Genomic DNA, 16,491 nt, shown 5'->3' with positions numbered 1-16,491 from the left:
TTACTTTTTATAAGCTCAAAAATTAACAAGTGCANTGAATAATGAACAAAATAATATAAAATACTAATTAGTATTTTAATAAAATAGTTTAAAGACTATACAAATTATTAAAGAAATGGCATTAATCACTTAAAAATCTTCGTTTATCAATATCGCTACAAGACTTATAGTATTTATTTCTATATGAAAGTCATAGAAATACATCAGTAATGTAATTTTATTTGTAATTTATATTTGTAAGAACTAATATGAAATTTTACTGTACGATATTAAATCCATTCAGTATAATTTGATATGATACAGTTTGCTTATTACAAATGAAAACTAAGAATAAAAAAGTAAGTATGGAAGTTAATGTAACAGGATATTCGCTTTCTAATTCATTCTTTTAACAAATTAATTCAGCATAGAAATACTGACATGGTTCCCTTAACCACAGAAATCCAATTAAATAGTAAATAATTTTTAATTCGCATGAATGATATCCAATGAGGAATCAAAGAAGCATAAAATATTTTATGGAGAATATCTCGGAATTATAAATATAAAATAATAATATTTCAATAGCGATGTTTTTATTTATTTCTCGTTTGATAAATATAAACTTTATCGGGAAATGGTTATATTGTTATAGCTAGGGTCAAATTTATAAAAATTGATATATAGGTATAATAATTTTCTAAATATGATCGAACAAAGAAACTATCTAACAGTATCAGGATATAATTTTGGAAGGTTATTGAATCGGAAATATGAATGATAATGGAATAAACGTTAATGTACTCGCAAATGATATCGTGATTTTTTATTGTGTGCATATTATACAATAAGAAGAGGCATTTGACACATGGCGTGCTCATTCACCTTTCGCGCGCCGTTTCAAGTAAATCAAGTTTTGGTTTCAATGTCACAACAGAGTCTTTCGAATCGGATTTCACTGAAAATTTCAAGGTAATAGCCAGCGAAAGGGCGTCAACTGAGTCATTCACCCATCGCTTCCCGGATATATATTGCTTAGCTACGGAAATAAAAGCTTACTATTTAAATAACTGTCTTATTCTATATCGTTCGTGATTGGTTTAACCGAAATTACGTCATTCTTCTGTTCGTATCTAACTAGTGGCCCGTCGAGTAAATTTTGCATCCCGACCATAAAACCTCACTTCATACACAATATAAGGAATATAGGAGAGGATAAATATGTAAAGTGGCAACTTACATGTGCAAAATGAGCTTCGGTAAAATCATGTTTCCTGTGATATCGTTTCTTGCAGCTTTACGACTGTTGACTGAAGGTAGGACCTTTAAAAATGTTTCAAAATTAAGCTATTATAAAATATAAATTATTAATAATAATCAATTTAGTTTACACAATTTATAGTTTTCATTCGATTGATGCAGCTCTTTCTATTCTAATAAATGTTAATCAACAGTACAAAAGGTTAAACAATTTCTATAAACATTGCAGTTAATGCTTTCTTTTTTACAGTTTTTAATTGTTGCATTGTATTTTGACAAGTAATTTATGTAATAAACATCATATTGTCTTATTTGCCTGTTTAAATTATAAAAAATAATTTAAAAAAATTAATCTAAAAAGTATTCATTTGCACCTAGTTTATATTATGCAAAAAATAAATACATTGTAGAAAGTTATTTGTATATATGAGTGAATCTTATTGTTGCATAATTACATTACTTGTTAATTTTTATTGGTAGCAATCGTTTATGAACATTAAGAAATAAAACATGTTCAGATAACATTAAAAAGCGCGTTTAATTTTCACATACATTCGGAAGGGCTTTCTTTGTAAAATTACAAGCGGAAAACGGAAGAACTAATACTACACGAATGCTGCTAAGCGGAAATGAGTCACAAAGTATTTCCTTCTAGTTATTTTTTAGGTCTAGGGATAAAATTAACAACGGAAGGTAGTGTGTTGACATTACTGAAGCTATGGTTTTATTATAGTTAATATATAATTACTTAATAGCATTAAATGAAATCTCCATTCTTTGCATTTCATCGACTTCATTACAATATACAGTACATTACACCTAAAATATGTTAATTATAGTTATTCGTATTAAATTTTTAGATTAAAATCACTTGTAATTTTTATGTAAATATTGTATAACCGTCAGAATATTATTATTCATTTTCACTGTATTGTAAAGTTGTTCAGCAGGAAAAACATTTTTACAGGTATTTTCCTCAAAAAAATATTTGAGGAAAATGCCTCTATTTTTTAAACTAATTAATTAATAAATGCATATTTATAAAAAAGAATATATTAATGTTAATATAATAAATATGCATAAAGTAAATGAATTTTACAGCTCACTCGTGTAATAATGGCAGAGGTGTTTACGTATATGAGAAAATTCCAGACTATGTTTTAAGCGAAGGTTTCGTTGGTGAAACTACGAAAGTTGAAGTGGTAAGAAATTTTAATGTAATAAGTAATGTATTGTGAATATATAGTAAATATTTAATAAGCTTTATTATATATTCACTATACATTTTTGTACGTTGAAACAACATATGTTTATTATTAAAAATTAATCAATTAATTAATAATTAGTTAACAAAGACAGGAGTAGGCGGAGATGTAGCAAGAGAATGCGGACAGTATTGCCTTAAAAATCAAAATTGCTTTTCTTTCGGATTCCTCCCGGGTAAAAGACGATCATCTCCATACGCACCACCGACCGATAATTCTTGGAGAAATGATTTATATGAAGTTCCGACATTAACAGCAGATTACGACGAATCTGTATGTTATATATATCAAAATAAAACATCAGCCGTAGGAACAGAAATTCTGGTTAAGAGACCAATGTCATGGCATTTTAATAAAATCTGTCTAACTTGTAAGAGAAATTTATATAAAATAATAATGAAATTTTATGAATTTATAGTGAAATAGTTAAATTTTAATTTGTTTTTTTTTTACTTTTTATAAGCTCAAAAATTAACAAGTGCAGTAGAAAATTCTATACTTTTCGCATTTATAAGAATTCCTGGTTATAAATTTGAAGGAGAAAATGATAAAGATGTATTTGCGGCAAACATTTCTGAATGTGAAAGTAAATGTTTTGAAGAAGACATGTGCAGGTCTGCAACGTATAATATGGCTGGTCAACGTTGTCGTATGTCCACGCAGACAAGAATGATGAATCCAAAAAATTATACTCAAGATGGAAATAGTGAATATTTAGAAAATATGGGCCTTCCTTGTAAGTATAGTTCGTATATTTACCAGTATTTCTTTTTACATTAAAATATAGTAAAATTTAACATTATATAGTCCGCGAGAGATGCCCTTCAGTTGGATATGCATTAGAAGAAAAGAAAGCTGTAGAGGAATTATACGAAGCGGCTCTACTTTCTGTCTGGAATACAGAACAATGTTCTAAACAATGTGAACTCGCTCAAACTTTTACTTGTCACGGCTTTCACATAAATGAGGTATCCAGAACTTGCATTTTATATGACGAAGAAATATCTGGATACAACGAGATCCCTCGTCCTGAAATAGATAACAGTGGTTCTTTACATAAGGTCATATGCCACACACTTGATCGAGGTTAGTTGTATTTTTAACTTTAAATTCATAAATTAAGATCCTTTTTTTTTATAAGGGATCTTAATATTAATAATTAATAATAATAAATCTTGAATTTAAAATATCATTTTCGTAATAATTTTTTCATAAAGGATGAAAGCGTAAGAATATAAAATTTAATTTATAAACCATTTTAAAAAAGGAAAAAGTTGCTGGAAATATTTATTACATTATTAATGTTCCGAAAATAGAGTTAAATTTACGTATATTCGGTATGAATCCAAATGATATGGCTCTATTTTATATGAATATAGCCTATTTGAAAAAATTAATTACATAAATTATTCACAATTTTAGTTTAATAACGCTCCTGAAATGACATTTAGTAAAAATAATTTAAATTAATAGATAATTTATTTTCCTCGAATTAATCGAATAATAATTGTAACTTTTTAATAATTTAAATTCAAGATTTATTATTTTTATATTAGTTTAATTATTAACAAAATTAATAACATAAAACAATGAACATAAATCTCACAAAAATACGAAAAAGTGCCATACAATTAATCTTTTCATGAGGTAAGTTTTCTAGAAATCTAGTGGCAAAAGATCTTTCTAGCTACGAAACAGAGATTTGAAACATTAAAAAAAAAACTCAAAATGGAAACACTTCATCAACAAGAAGAGAAATTTACAAATATTTTATGCATTTCTGCAGACCTAATCACTAAACTTACTATGAAGTTGACATCGTATTATGAAATGTGTAATCTAAATAGGCTTACTACAAAAAAAAAAAACTGAAAGTAATTATTTGTTTCAACAGTTCAAGATCAACAGAAAAATTATTTGTTGTGACTTTGAACTATAAAAATCATAAATGTACAAAGAAGGAAATAATGAAGTGTCGAAAAATATCGCTTTAATCGCATATTTCTCATCCTAAAATACCAACAATAAAACTATTTTTTTGAGTTTATTGATGTGATTTTCTGTTATAAAAATGAATTTTTATACGAATAAGATTTTAAAAATATCGAAAAGAGCGATTTCTCAAGGATCGACGACAATATCTCATTCAGCTTTCGTTCTTACATTTGACGATGATAGTTACTTTATTATAATGTAATATTTATATATTTTTGATGAAAAGATAGCAGTTATTTGTCAATATATTTCATTCAACTTTTCAAACACTGAATAGAGATGTGCTGCTAAGCGGAAATGAGTCACAAAGTATTTCCTTCTAGTTATTTTTTAGGTCTAGGGATAAAATTAACAACGGAAGGTAGTGTGTTGACATTACTGAAGCNTATATCTAAAAAGAAATTAATTACTTGATTATGTAATAAGTAATACTGGAAGAATTAAAGTGCATTGAAGCATTCAGTTTGCAAGAAGTTTGTGTCATTGAACAAAAGAGAAAATACATTTCCAGGATGAAAAGTTAAACGAAACAACAAAAATTATTATTATTATTAAGAAAATATAATAAATTCTTTAATGATTATTATTTGGGCGAAATGAAATAATAAATAATAACAAAATAATTTGGAGAGATTTAATATATTCATTACAGAAAAATTGCAGATTAACGCAAAAGAAATGTAAGTAGATTTTTCTGTATTATGTTATACGATGATGGAAGATTTTATATTGAACAAGATACTGACAGTTCCATAAAATCTCCTTCCTAGACGGACTTGTCAACTATGATTGTCTTCGACGCAAGAGATTGGATGTGGAACATCAAGTGGAAGTGAAAGCTCATTCATTCCAAGAGTGTTTAGACGAATGTGTCAAGAGATTGGGTCACTCTTGCCAAGCTGTCACCTACAGTTCCGGATATTTATCTTGCCGATTTAGTACAGATCAGGACAATAAGAGAAGTGGACGACCAAAACTAGTGGATGACAAATATTACGATTACTACGAACTTAAGTGGCGTAAGTAATGGATGGAAGAGGAGACTATTAAAGGCACTAAAAACATTAAAACGATACTGAAAAATAATTAATTCTACAAATACACTGTTGCTTTAAACTCGTTATTTTAAAATTTAAATAGCAATATAAAATAATCAACATTTATTCATTCCTTGAGTTATTAATTGCGAATCACTAGCAATATTTTAAAATTTAGTACATGGAATATATTCCCTCAGAGACGTGTAGGCCTATTTGTTTTAAAAATGATAAATCCAACAGAAATTACACCAACACTTTCAATTTCTTCTTCATTCAAGTCACAATATTTTTCATTTTTGTTTAATTATATTTTAATTTAGATATATTTAATTCGTTTATTGAATATTTTAATGTTAAAAGTCTTAATATCAGTCAACTGTATTTTAAATTTTAAGCTATTATAAATTGTTGTATCATTTTGAAATATATTAATTCATTCCAAATTATTTCCAGTGCGAGGAGCTCCTAATCAAGGACATCCAGGAGGATATCCAGGAGGAAGTCACGGATATCATGGAAATCATTTTGGTAGTCGTTCTGATAATCCTGGAAATAGCTACAGTCCCTTTGGACCGGGTGGAAATTATGGAGGACAATTCGGACCTGGATACATTCAAAACAGTAACTATGGACATCCTCATGGTGGAGGGTATGGCGGAATTCAACACGGCAGCGGTTATGGTGGAATGCCTCAAGGAAGTGGTTACGGCGGCATTCATCATGGTAGCAGTTATGGAGGAAGACCAGGATCTTACGAGAGAAATTGGCACAGACCAGGACCATCTTACCCATATGGAAACAGATTTCGACCTCCGATGTATCCTCCTCGAGGTCCTCCTCCTATTCATGGAGGTTATCCTCCTCTTCCACCTCGTGGTCCACCATTTCCTCAGGGTGGAGGTCATCCTCCTCCTCCTCCTCCATTTATGCCCGGTGGCTCTCCAGAGATTTGTAAACCTGGAATGCTAGGAATGTTTCGAAGAGTAGGAACTGGATTGCGTATGAGAAACTTTTATATCCGTCGAGTTGTGAGAGCTGAACGAATAGAAGAGTGTGAAAAGGCTTGTATGGACGAAAAGGACTTTTCTTGTGTTGCCTTCAATTTTAGGTAATAAATTTAATTAATATTAAATAATTTAAAAATAAAAAAAAAAACTTGTCAAAGCGTGTACCTTAATTTTCTTTTTTAGAGCTGTTTTTCCAGACAATTGCGAACTGACAGATCAAGATTCTAGACAGCTACAGCTCATTAATCCTGCCCATTTTGAGAAAGATTCTCAATTTGATTATTACGAAAGGGAAGGATATGGTACTGGAAATTCTGGTTGCATGGATGGTAGGAAGATTCTTAATAAAATTACTTGCTTTTTTTAAAAAGAATCATAAATTCAAGAATAATTTCATATTAAAATTTTTATTTTAGTTAGTCAAAGTTGTTCTTTGGATGGAATGGAATTTTCTTTGAAAACAACAGAACCATTTTTTGGTAGAATTTACACTTACGGTTTTTATGATTCGTGCTTCTTTGATGGCAATGGAGGAACAGTAAATGTGTTAAGAATCAGCCGTCCGAATGGCTTTCCTAGATGTGGAACGCAACAAGTACATTATTATTATTACTATTTTATTTTAATTTTCTATGAAAAAATCATTTCTTTTTGTTTAAAGTAAAGTAACTGAACTGAAATTCTTTCAGTATGGTGATTCTATGACCAATATTGTTGTCGTACAGTTCAATGATTATGTTCAAACAAGTAGAGATAAGAAATATAATTTAACTTGTTATTTATCTGGTCCTGGAGAAGCTGTTGTAACATCGAATTATTTAGATGCTAGGGTTGACGGGTTGGTAACAATTTGGTAATATTTACTAGAAATCTCAAATAATATATTCTAAATCTTGTATTTTTTAATATAAAGAAGAAGGTTTCCAACACAAATAGAACATCTACCCGCTCAGGATATGCTAACATCAATAATAAGACTGATTATTTCATACAGAGGAACTCCAACAAATACTATTGCTGTTGGAGATCTATTAACTTTTAGACTAGAAGCTAGAGGACACTGTAAGTAAAAATATGCTGGTATTATTAATTGTATTAATAAACTTGACAATAACTCAATATTTCTGTCTAAAAAACTTGTTTTCGTTTCTAGTTCAATATGATTATTATTCTGATATATTTGCAACAAACGTGATTGCCAAAGATCCATATTCTGGAAGACAAGTTCATCTAATTGACGCCAAAGGGTATAATTTTGATCTAAGTTTCATTTGATATTAAATAACATTACAAATTAGATGTCGTGATCAATCTTCACGTAGATCAAATTATTTTATTGCAAGGACAAACAAAAACGATTCGATAAAGATTTGCAGGAAATAGAAGAAAGTGATAAAATGTAAATAATCAGTCAAAAGTGCTGTAAAAATTTTCAAAAGAAAACATTTCCCTTTAGTTATATCCTGTTGCCCTGTACTTTCTAAGGGTCAATGGTAAACTATACAGGTACACTTCCTCTTTATACAATGCAAACATTGTCGACTACTTTCCATCATTTCCTACGATTGGTTATTATTTGTTTCCTCAATTAAAGATAATTTTTTTCGGAAATGAGTAGATTATAATTTTCTCTCCTTTTATTTATTTGTAATTTAAATTTTCAAGAATTTTACATAGTCTCATTTTATTGTTGAATTATTTTATGATTTCAGATGTCCTGTAGATTTATATGTTTTTCCGGAACTTCACCGCACCCCCGATGGAGCACTGGAAGCTGAATTTTACGCTTTTAAAATACCAGATTCTAATTTACTCGTTTTTCAAGCGACTGTTCGAACGTGCAGAGGTCCATGCGAACCAGTACGAAATAAGAAATTTTTATAATCTGAGACAAGTGGCGAATTTTTAATTTAAAAAATAAAATTGCAAATAATTATTTTCAATATATTTTCATTAGGTTATATGTAATGATCGCGATCGTCCTGGATCTTTTCCATCTTGGGGAAGAAAGAAAAGGAGTGTCGTTGATCCCGATTCTAACTCTAATCCTAAAGCAGATAATGTTACTGAAGAAGAAGAAGATGTCCACGAACTATTCAAAGTCTATTTTGAACGATCTGATATACCATCGAATCCTCCAAAATCGAACAGTATGCTATTTTTAAAAAATGTATTTGGTTAATTAATTATAAATTTAATAAATTTAACTAATATACACTAAAATAATAACAACAGTAATTAATTAACATGTATTATGAGTATTTTAAAGCATTAATTACTCTTTTATCCATGGTATTTTGAATGTTTAAAGTTGTAAAATGTTTCATAAAAACTAATTTTGAAATTCGAATTTTGTAATAGTATTTGTTTCTATATAGGCTTATGTTTACGAAATATTAAAGCGGAATTTTGCACAAGATGTTGCACTAAATTGCATCATTACGTTAAATGATATACAGTAGTTCAATTTTGTAATAAGTTTTATGTACAATTCAGATTTAACACATTTTTAAATCGTTTATGAATATGTAACTTGTGCAATTCTTTTTTTTTATTTTATATTTTAAAATGTCTTTTGTTCACTTTATAGAAATTACAAAAGCGCCGGTATGCACGTTACAGTCAGGATATTACACACTGATGGCAGTTGTCATTGTACTGATTTGTGTTATTCTAGCCATGTCTATAGCTGCAGTTTTCTTTATAAGAAAATATAAATTGGCCGTAAGTATATTTAACATATAAAACACAATCAATAAATACAAAATTGTATTATAATTAATTATAAATTATAAATCTATTTATCAGAAAAAGGAATGCAACACTTCTGGAACGAATCGAGGTCTAAGTAATTTATACATTAGCCGATATCCTGCAAGTGGTCGGATAGAAGATCCAAGTGAGCCAATTTATACAGATCCAGCATTATTTGAATCAGCCAGGAATATTAGACCAACGACGTTAACTCAATTTGGACGAACAAAACCAGAACTCGATTAATTTTATTCACCGATTTGGATACTTGACTTAATATAATTCGGAGATTTCTATATTTTTATAATGAAAAGTATATGGAAAACTTCCTATCTTCATCCATTTTTAGTTTTCTTTTTAAATTCTTTTGAAAGTAAAAAGAATTAGAACAAATATTTAATTTTCGGATGAAGGCTAAGTATTGTTGTTAAAAATTCTTTTTTTTTATTAAAATCATAATGGAATTTTTAACATTAATCAAAGCTTTTAACAAGTAACTTATTTATATCTTCCGATCTTAGAATTACCAAGATTTGTGAACTTATATAATAATGTAGATAATCATAAATTTTCTATTAAATGTTTTTGTCTTGTATACACTGAAATAAATTTATAGGCCAAATGTGATTTTATTGGAATCTTCAACTTGCTTTCATCTTAATAATCATAAGTCTTTTGTAAGAAAAAATCGTCTGTTATACATTTTAAAATACATAAATTTTATATTTGCATTATTCTCCAGACTCTTCATTTATTTACTTTTAGACACTGATTGTGAAAAATGAATTGAAATTTACGATTTACAAAGCAACCGATTTAAATATAAAGACTGAAATATTAATAAGATACAATCAATAGTTTCATACTATTTTTACTTTCTTACGGCCAAAATTAAGAAATTTAAAATCATATTTTGAATTTATAAATGAATATAATAACAAATTTTATTCTAAACATTATCATTTATTCATAATTTTATTTATTGTTATTAAACATTTTCTTTAGCTTTTATTCCTTTTTTTATTATATATAAAAGAATATAAAAATATTACATTAAAATAACCTACTTAATAGTGGTTATGGTGGGAAAATATATAGTATCATTTCGTTGCCATCACTGATATGACCTTCAAACATTGTACGGTATGTAGGTTTTCCTGCTATTGTTGCTACCGGTTGACATATTCATTGAACTGTATTTAAATAATGATGACAGATAAATATGTTTACGTCCTTAGCGAACAATAATATTTAAATACAAGTAATTTCTCTCTATATATGTATAGGCCTATATATATCATCCTTTATAATATGAAGATAAATAATAGATTATTTTAATAGATTAAATTACATTATATTGATTTCGCATTTATATTTCATGCAATCAGTCAGTAACATAAATTATGAGTTTTTCGATAGCTTAATTAGACGTGTAGTAATCATAACCACAAAGATGATGGCACCAAAACTGCGCAAATTCATTACGTATGGTACATAGTTTTGCTAAGTTATATGAAACTTCTCTGTATTTTCAAGCAAATGTTCCAAAACTATACAATAATTTGTATATTTCGAGGTAACATAAAATGTAAATTGCTTTGTATTGTCAAAAAGCTATTCTACCTGTGAGTTTTTTGTTTGTTTCTTCTTTAATTATATGTGATGGTTGATCTAAAATAAGTAGTTTGAAGGATAAATTTATATATAATTATTAGAAAGTACATTCATAAATGACAAAGCTTAAATTATAACAAATTGACAAAAATCTCATACGTCTGTTTATCCATTATATCTCAAAACTATCGAGCTTAATTATTCTAAATATGCTATGGAAATTCTAGATTGCAAGTAAATATAGTCTCTTAACAATAGCAAAAACTATATACACTTAACAAGAAATGTTCTATATACTGTACAAGTAAACACTGCTATCACATATTTTCTAAAACCAGCTCTATATGATTGTGTTGGAAATATGATTTCTTTATTCTCATTTTTATATTTATTTGTACTTTGTGAAAATTACCACTGACTTTGAAGAAAACGAAGTGAAAATATTAATACGTACAAAATTAATCATTTTTTAAAATACTTAACTCGGCATTCTCGTTAATTTTTGAATCAACCCACGTTTAAATTTTATATTCAACATATATTTAACGATAAATAATGTACTTATTTAAGTATAATTTTGTCATATTTTGATCTTTATCTAGTTAATTGAAAATATTCAAATATAACAGAAATGTCACATGGAATAATAAATTAAAAGAAATTAATTTTGACTACTCTTTGCGGTGGTTCCGTAGTGTAGTGGTTATCACGTTCGCTTTACACGCGAAAGGTCCCCGGTTCGATCCCGGGCGGAACCACGTTTGCTTTTTGTCTTATCGGTTTCAATTGGTTTATTTTATTAAATATTCAAGTAAAACAGTTCTTATTTGTGATTTGAGTTTAAAAATTTAATTTAATTCTAATTATCTAATGAATTGTTACTATAATGAATAAGTTATTATAATAAAAGATTGTTTAACACACTAACAATATATATAATATAAATAGTAATACAATATGGTAGGAATCAAAGTAAAAATATATATCGGATTTAATGTCAATAAATATTTTCATATCGGTATTATCCAATGTTAATTGGCATTAGAGATTGCTCTTAAAAACTTTTATTTGTAAATTTAATATAATTTACAAATAAGATTGCATTTTTATATTTCTTTTTCGCTTATTTATTTCTTGTATTATAATTTACAATAATTCTTTAGTATTTTTATTAATACACTTTCAAAATAAAAATATTATTATTGAAAAAGGAAAAAAGCAATCAATCATGGATCTATCCATAACTTGTTACATCTGAAAAATCCTTGTCAGATGCCAATAAACGATATTTGTTTAAGCTTTATGTCTTTATGTCCTAACATCATACAAGCGAATTTTCTTTCCAATCTTTGCTATCTTCGATCAGAAAACATTTGCCACCAAAAATTTTCTTTGATTTAGGGAAAAAGTAAATGGCAATCTGATTTTCTGAAATTTTGGAGTATATTAATTTTAATTGAATACTATTGTGATAATATAAGAGATACGATCTGTGAATCTATAACTAAGGAATGACTAATAAAATATTTACTATATTCAATGATATATCAATTTTTTTACATTTTTTGGATTTAGGGCACCCGGAAACTGCGAAAAATGCAATAAATTCGATTTTTTCTCGTAAGTATGGATATTCGTGTGTTTGAGAAAATCTATTTTGTTCACCCAGTTTGAAGCTTAATAACTCTTGTGCCTTGTGTTGAAATTTTGCAGGGAGGTTTGTGTATTAGGGTGATTGATGCTATTAATTAAATATTGGTGCTTAAAGGTCAAGGGAATAGGGAGATAGACTAGGCTCACGTGCTGTATCGCAAGTGGAAACGAACTTAATGATTTTATTCGTTATTAGCATTTACAAGTTATCATGACCCCATCTCTACTGTTAAAATTAAGGTTTTTGGCGTCTTCTAATAATCAATAATATAAAAACTTTTTAACTACAATCTCATAACATAGTGTAGCAAACAATTTTTATACTTCATATGCATATCACCTTGGTCTCATTATGCTATTACTATAGACTTTATATTCTTACTAACAAAATCAATGACTCTATAATTTAATAAACTAATTACATAGGTCTTGTAAACTTGTGAGTGTAACTGGCTTTTGAGGAGGTGAGAATCGCTGAAGTTGAGAGAATGAGATAAAAACAATCATTTTAGTAACTAAAATGTGCGTTTATTGATCCGAATATTTACAATAATAACACTGCAAAACACACACACACAAAAAAATGCTCAGGCTTAAGTTAACCCCAATTGATCCCTACTCAAGCTAATTACAATCACCCTGCCGATGCCGCTGACTACAACATTGGCCTCATAAGCTCAAAGTTGCCATCTAACTATAGAGTGGTACCCATACCTCTTGTATAACGTTGTATAACGTTGAGTGGTTCTCAACGTTATACAGACGGTCCCGATTGATTCTTCAAGCGCTTCTAATTTGGGTGAGAGTGTTTATCAGCCTTATAACTACAATGTGGATAGAAACTACCAGCGTGCTACTTACCCCAGCTAGGATATGAGCTACGTAGACACCAAGAAACAGAAGTCTTACTACACTTATCCTCCTACGGATTATCGCTACGCCTGAAGAAGACAGAACAAATCTGTTACGCGAGTTTCTAAGAGCGTGGAGCATTGAATATAATTTTTGTGTTTTTATAGCATTTTTAATTGTTTTCTAAATGTTTATCGCTTGTATAATATAAGATTTACTGGGCCAAATATTAAAAAATTCTTTTCTAAGCTGTGTTTGTGTTTCTTTGGACTTCTGATCAGTGCCGTAACTAGGCAGGTGCAACAGGTGCACCCGCACAGGGCCCACTTGAAAGAGGGACCCAAAATGCATGTATTTGTTTTATTACTTTCCCAAACCTAATTAATTATGGGCCTAAATGCAAATTCCTGCACAGGGCACAGGAATGGCTAGTTACGGCACTGCTTCTGATATCTGATGTACCCACATCTTCTTACCTTAAATTCGCTGATTTTGCAAAGAAACTTATTGCGTTTTTCGTAAAGTTAAAAATATTTTATGCCATTAAAGTAGATATATTTAAATCTAATCGGGATCCCTATAATTGAACGTAATCGGGCGTCATCTTTATGCCCATAAAGAGGAAGGCCCACTTACTCTGTGGGCGCTAAGGCGATTGGATAGCCGAGGCGACAAAGGTATTAGCTCACATATTTTTCTTTTTGAACACTAAAAGGCCTTTTCTGGATTTCCAACTTGAGTTCAGACGGATTTAAGAATAGACGACCAGGTGGCGAGAGATGGGGCTTTATATATTCAGGTCTCCAGAGTTTTATCATCTCCACCATTCGTCCTGCATTACGAGGGCCCGGATATAAACTTAAAATATGTTTGTGGTTAATTTGACCCATATAAATCAGATCTTGCTTCATTACCCTCGCCCCATGTGTTCTCGTCCGCCAATTTAGGTACAGTTGTTTATCCAGATCCAAATTGGTACGGCCTCATGTGTTCGAAACCATGAGATACTTCAAATAAATGAGACTTTTTCGATATCAACAGAATAAAATTTGGATAATAGATAAAATATTATGCAAACAGGCATTAGTGTTTACGATTATGACAAATTTGTATACATGAATCCTGTAAAAATATTAATATACATAAAGTTCCGTAAACGATTTCATTATTGCGTTTTCAATAATGCAAACAATGCTAGTATTGTCTAACAATATTTACAGAAGTAAATAGTTCTGCAAGCGTTTTCGAAGAGAAAAGATGAGTATTTGCGTTAAATTAATGGTTATTTCACCATTATTTATTTTAATTTATGCTCCTGTGGGGCAAAACTGTAGGATACGTCTAAAAAAGAAATTCGTGAGTGATCCAAGCTCGTGGCTCCTCGGTTCTCCAACCGAGGAGGACGTTGCTTACAACGAAAACTTGAAGAATGTGTTTTCAACACAATTTAAAAACAAAAATGGTGTCCGTGTTCCACGAAGCAAGTCGAAAGCTCGAAAATTGGACTGGCTCGTGGTACCATCGATTCAAAAAAATAAAGAATTGCCAATGGACAAGAATCGAGATCATGACGACTTTGAACAAAAGCGACGTGTAACTGAACAACATATAATTAAAAATTCAAGAAGTGAAGTGTCGAAGCTTCCTTCTTTTATAGAAAATTACAAGAAATACAAAAAGTTTTATTTTATGCGGAAATACGCAAATAAAGAGATCGAGCAGAAAGGAGGAACGGAACAAACGAGAAAATTGGATTACAATGTCGAATTTTCGGAGAAGAACGACGATAAAAATCGTTTTAATACAATGTTAATTGGTCCAACAAAGCAGGAAGGTGACGAAAATAAAATTCCAGACAGTTTTAGAACTGATTTGAAAGTGAACAGAAAGCTCACAGAACAAGAAATGAAGATCATAATAAAAAAAATCGGCCATGCCATATCCAACGTATTGGTGGCTTATCTTATAATATCGTTGATATTTCTACTTACTACTGCGCTCGTGTATTTCTTCTTTAAGATATTTCACGAAAAACAGTCTAAACCAGAGAAATGCAAAGTACCCCAACATCCAAAGTCCATCTTCTCCGTCGATATTGATTCGCTTCCACATGATGAGCACGAAAAACAGCTATCAGAATCGTCTTTTTACATCAGTTCGGAAGAGGCAGGCAAAGAAACTGTTTTGCTAATGGAAGAAACATTGGAGGACGAAGATATTGAAGAAACAACTCCGTTATTATTTTCGACATCAACGTCACCGAAAACCGAAAAGGACAAGTGTCATTTTTCTTCGTCGAATGGGACCGAAACTGTGCAGACGATGATCAAAGTTAAAAGTCCTGAAGACGGCGGCTTATCCGAGAAAGAGGAAGAAACCAGATTCTACAAATATCAAAACAAAAATCGTTTATACGAAAATGATACTTGCGACTTTCGAAAATCTTCCGGTGTGTCATCCGAAGAGGAAAGCGTCTCTCGTGTTTTCACAAAGACGAGTAAGGATGCTGGTACATTGCAAGACATAAAAACACAGGGAAATGATAATTCCAGTAAAAATTGTGGGTCAGAAAAGAGCTCAATTAACAAGATTTCCTTAAGCAATCAAACGCACGATCTTTACACTGTCCATACCATCGAACATAACAACTTACCACCAGCTCTTCAAATGAATAAAGGAAGCTTCAGGAACTCGAACCGAGTTACTCATTCTGGAGATGCACACGACAGATCGTCTATGGAACGTGGTATAAATTCAAAAGATTATTTTAAAGGAAATCGCATTGTTTTAAGAGCATCGACTCGCGAGGAACTCGAAAAATATAGAGTGGATCTCTGCACAATTTTGGAAAAAGCGAGCGAAAAATGGGTGAACGAAGAAGACGATTTCGTGAAGCAGCAAACGGATTCACGAAATGGAAACAAAGATTTGCTGTCGAAGAATAATCGACCGAATCGTCAATTAAGAACAGAAAATACAGAAATTGCACCAGATGCAGTCGAGAATTTAAATACTGAAAGAAATTTTGTTCGTAAAACAGGAAAAATTTACGTAATTAGACCTGTACGAAAA

General features: G+C 30.0%; 1 protein-coding gene and 1 non-coding gene across 3 annotated transcripts; both read left to right on the top strand.

The window, feature by feature from the left end:
• Nucleotides 1–1,098: 1,098 nt before the first annotated feature.
• Nucleotides 1,099–9,627, top strand: LOC111613059. Of its 2 annotated transcripts, XM_023354354.1 has the most exons (16): nucleotides 1,099–1,295; nucleotides 2,341–2,441; nucleotides 2,586–2,874; nucleotides 2,968–3,240; nucleotides 3,312–3,590; nucleotides 5,270–5,518; nucleotides 5,993–6,647; nucleotides 6,730–6,875; nucleotides 6,963–7,141; nucleotides 7,236–7,384; nucleotides 7,460–7,608; nucleotides 7,700–7,793; nucleotides 8,259–8,406; nucleotides 8,504–8,696; nucleotides 9,137–9,270; nucleotides 9,355–9,627. In XM_023354354.1, exons 1-16 carry the CDS (start codon nucleotides 1,220–1,222, stop codon nucleotides 9,544–9,546), a joined length of 3,306 nt encoding a protein of 1,101 aa, XP_023210122.1. In that variant the 5' UTR covers nucleotides 1,099–1,219; the 3' UTR covers nucleotides 9,547–9,627. The 2 variants fall into 2 exon arrangements, with proteins under 2 accessions (XP_023210122.1, XP_023210123.1); XM_023354355.1 differs by lacking the exon at nucleotides 5,270–5,518.
• A 1,972-nt stretch (nucleotides 9,628–11,599) lies between these two features.
• Nucleotides 11,600–11,672, top strand: Trnav-uac. Its single transcript has one exon. It is a non-coding gene; the product is annotated as a tRNA-Val (tRNA).
• Nucleotides 11,673–16,491: the final 4,819 nt, after the last annotated feature.

Source organism: Centruroides sculpturatus, unplaced genomic scaffold, assembly GCF_000671375.1.
Source record: "Centruroides sculpturatus isolate CEXI.00-Female unplaced genomic scaffold, Cexi_2.0 scaffold1629, whole genome shotgun sequence".
NCBI classification, from domain to species: Eukaryota; Metazoa; Arthropoda; class Arachnida; order Scorpiones; family Buthidae; genus Centruroides; species Centruroides sculpturatus.
This window is presented reverse-complemented; position numbering and strand designations above follow the sequence as displayed.

Coding starts and splice junctions, on each gene's coding strand:
- LOC111613059 (XM_023354354.1), top strand. CDS start 1,220: ATGTGCAAAATGAGCTTCGGTAAAATCATGTTTCCTGTGATATCGTTT. Junction 8,407..8,503: donor GCAGAGGTCCATGCGAACCA/GTACGAAATAAG, acceptor TATTTTCATTAG/GTTATATGTAATGATCGCGA. Junction 8,697..9,136: donor GAATCCTCCAAAATCGAACA/GTATGCTATTTT, acceptor TTCACTTTATAG/AAATTACAAAAGCGCCGGTA.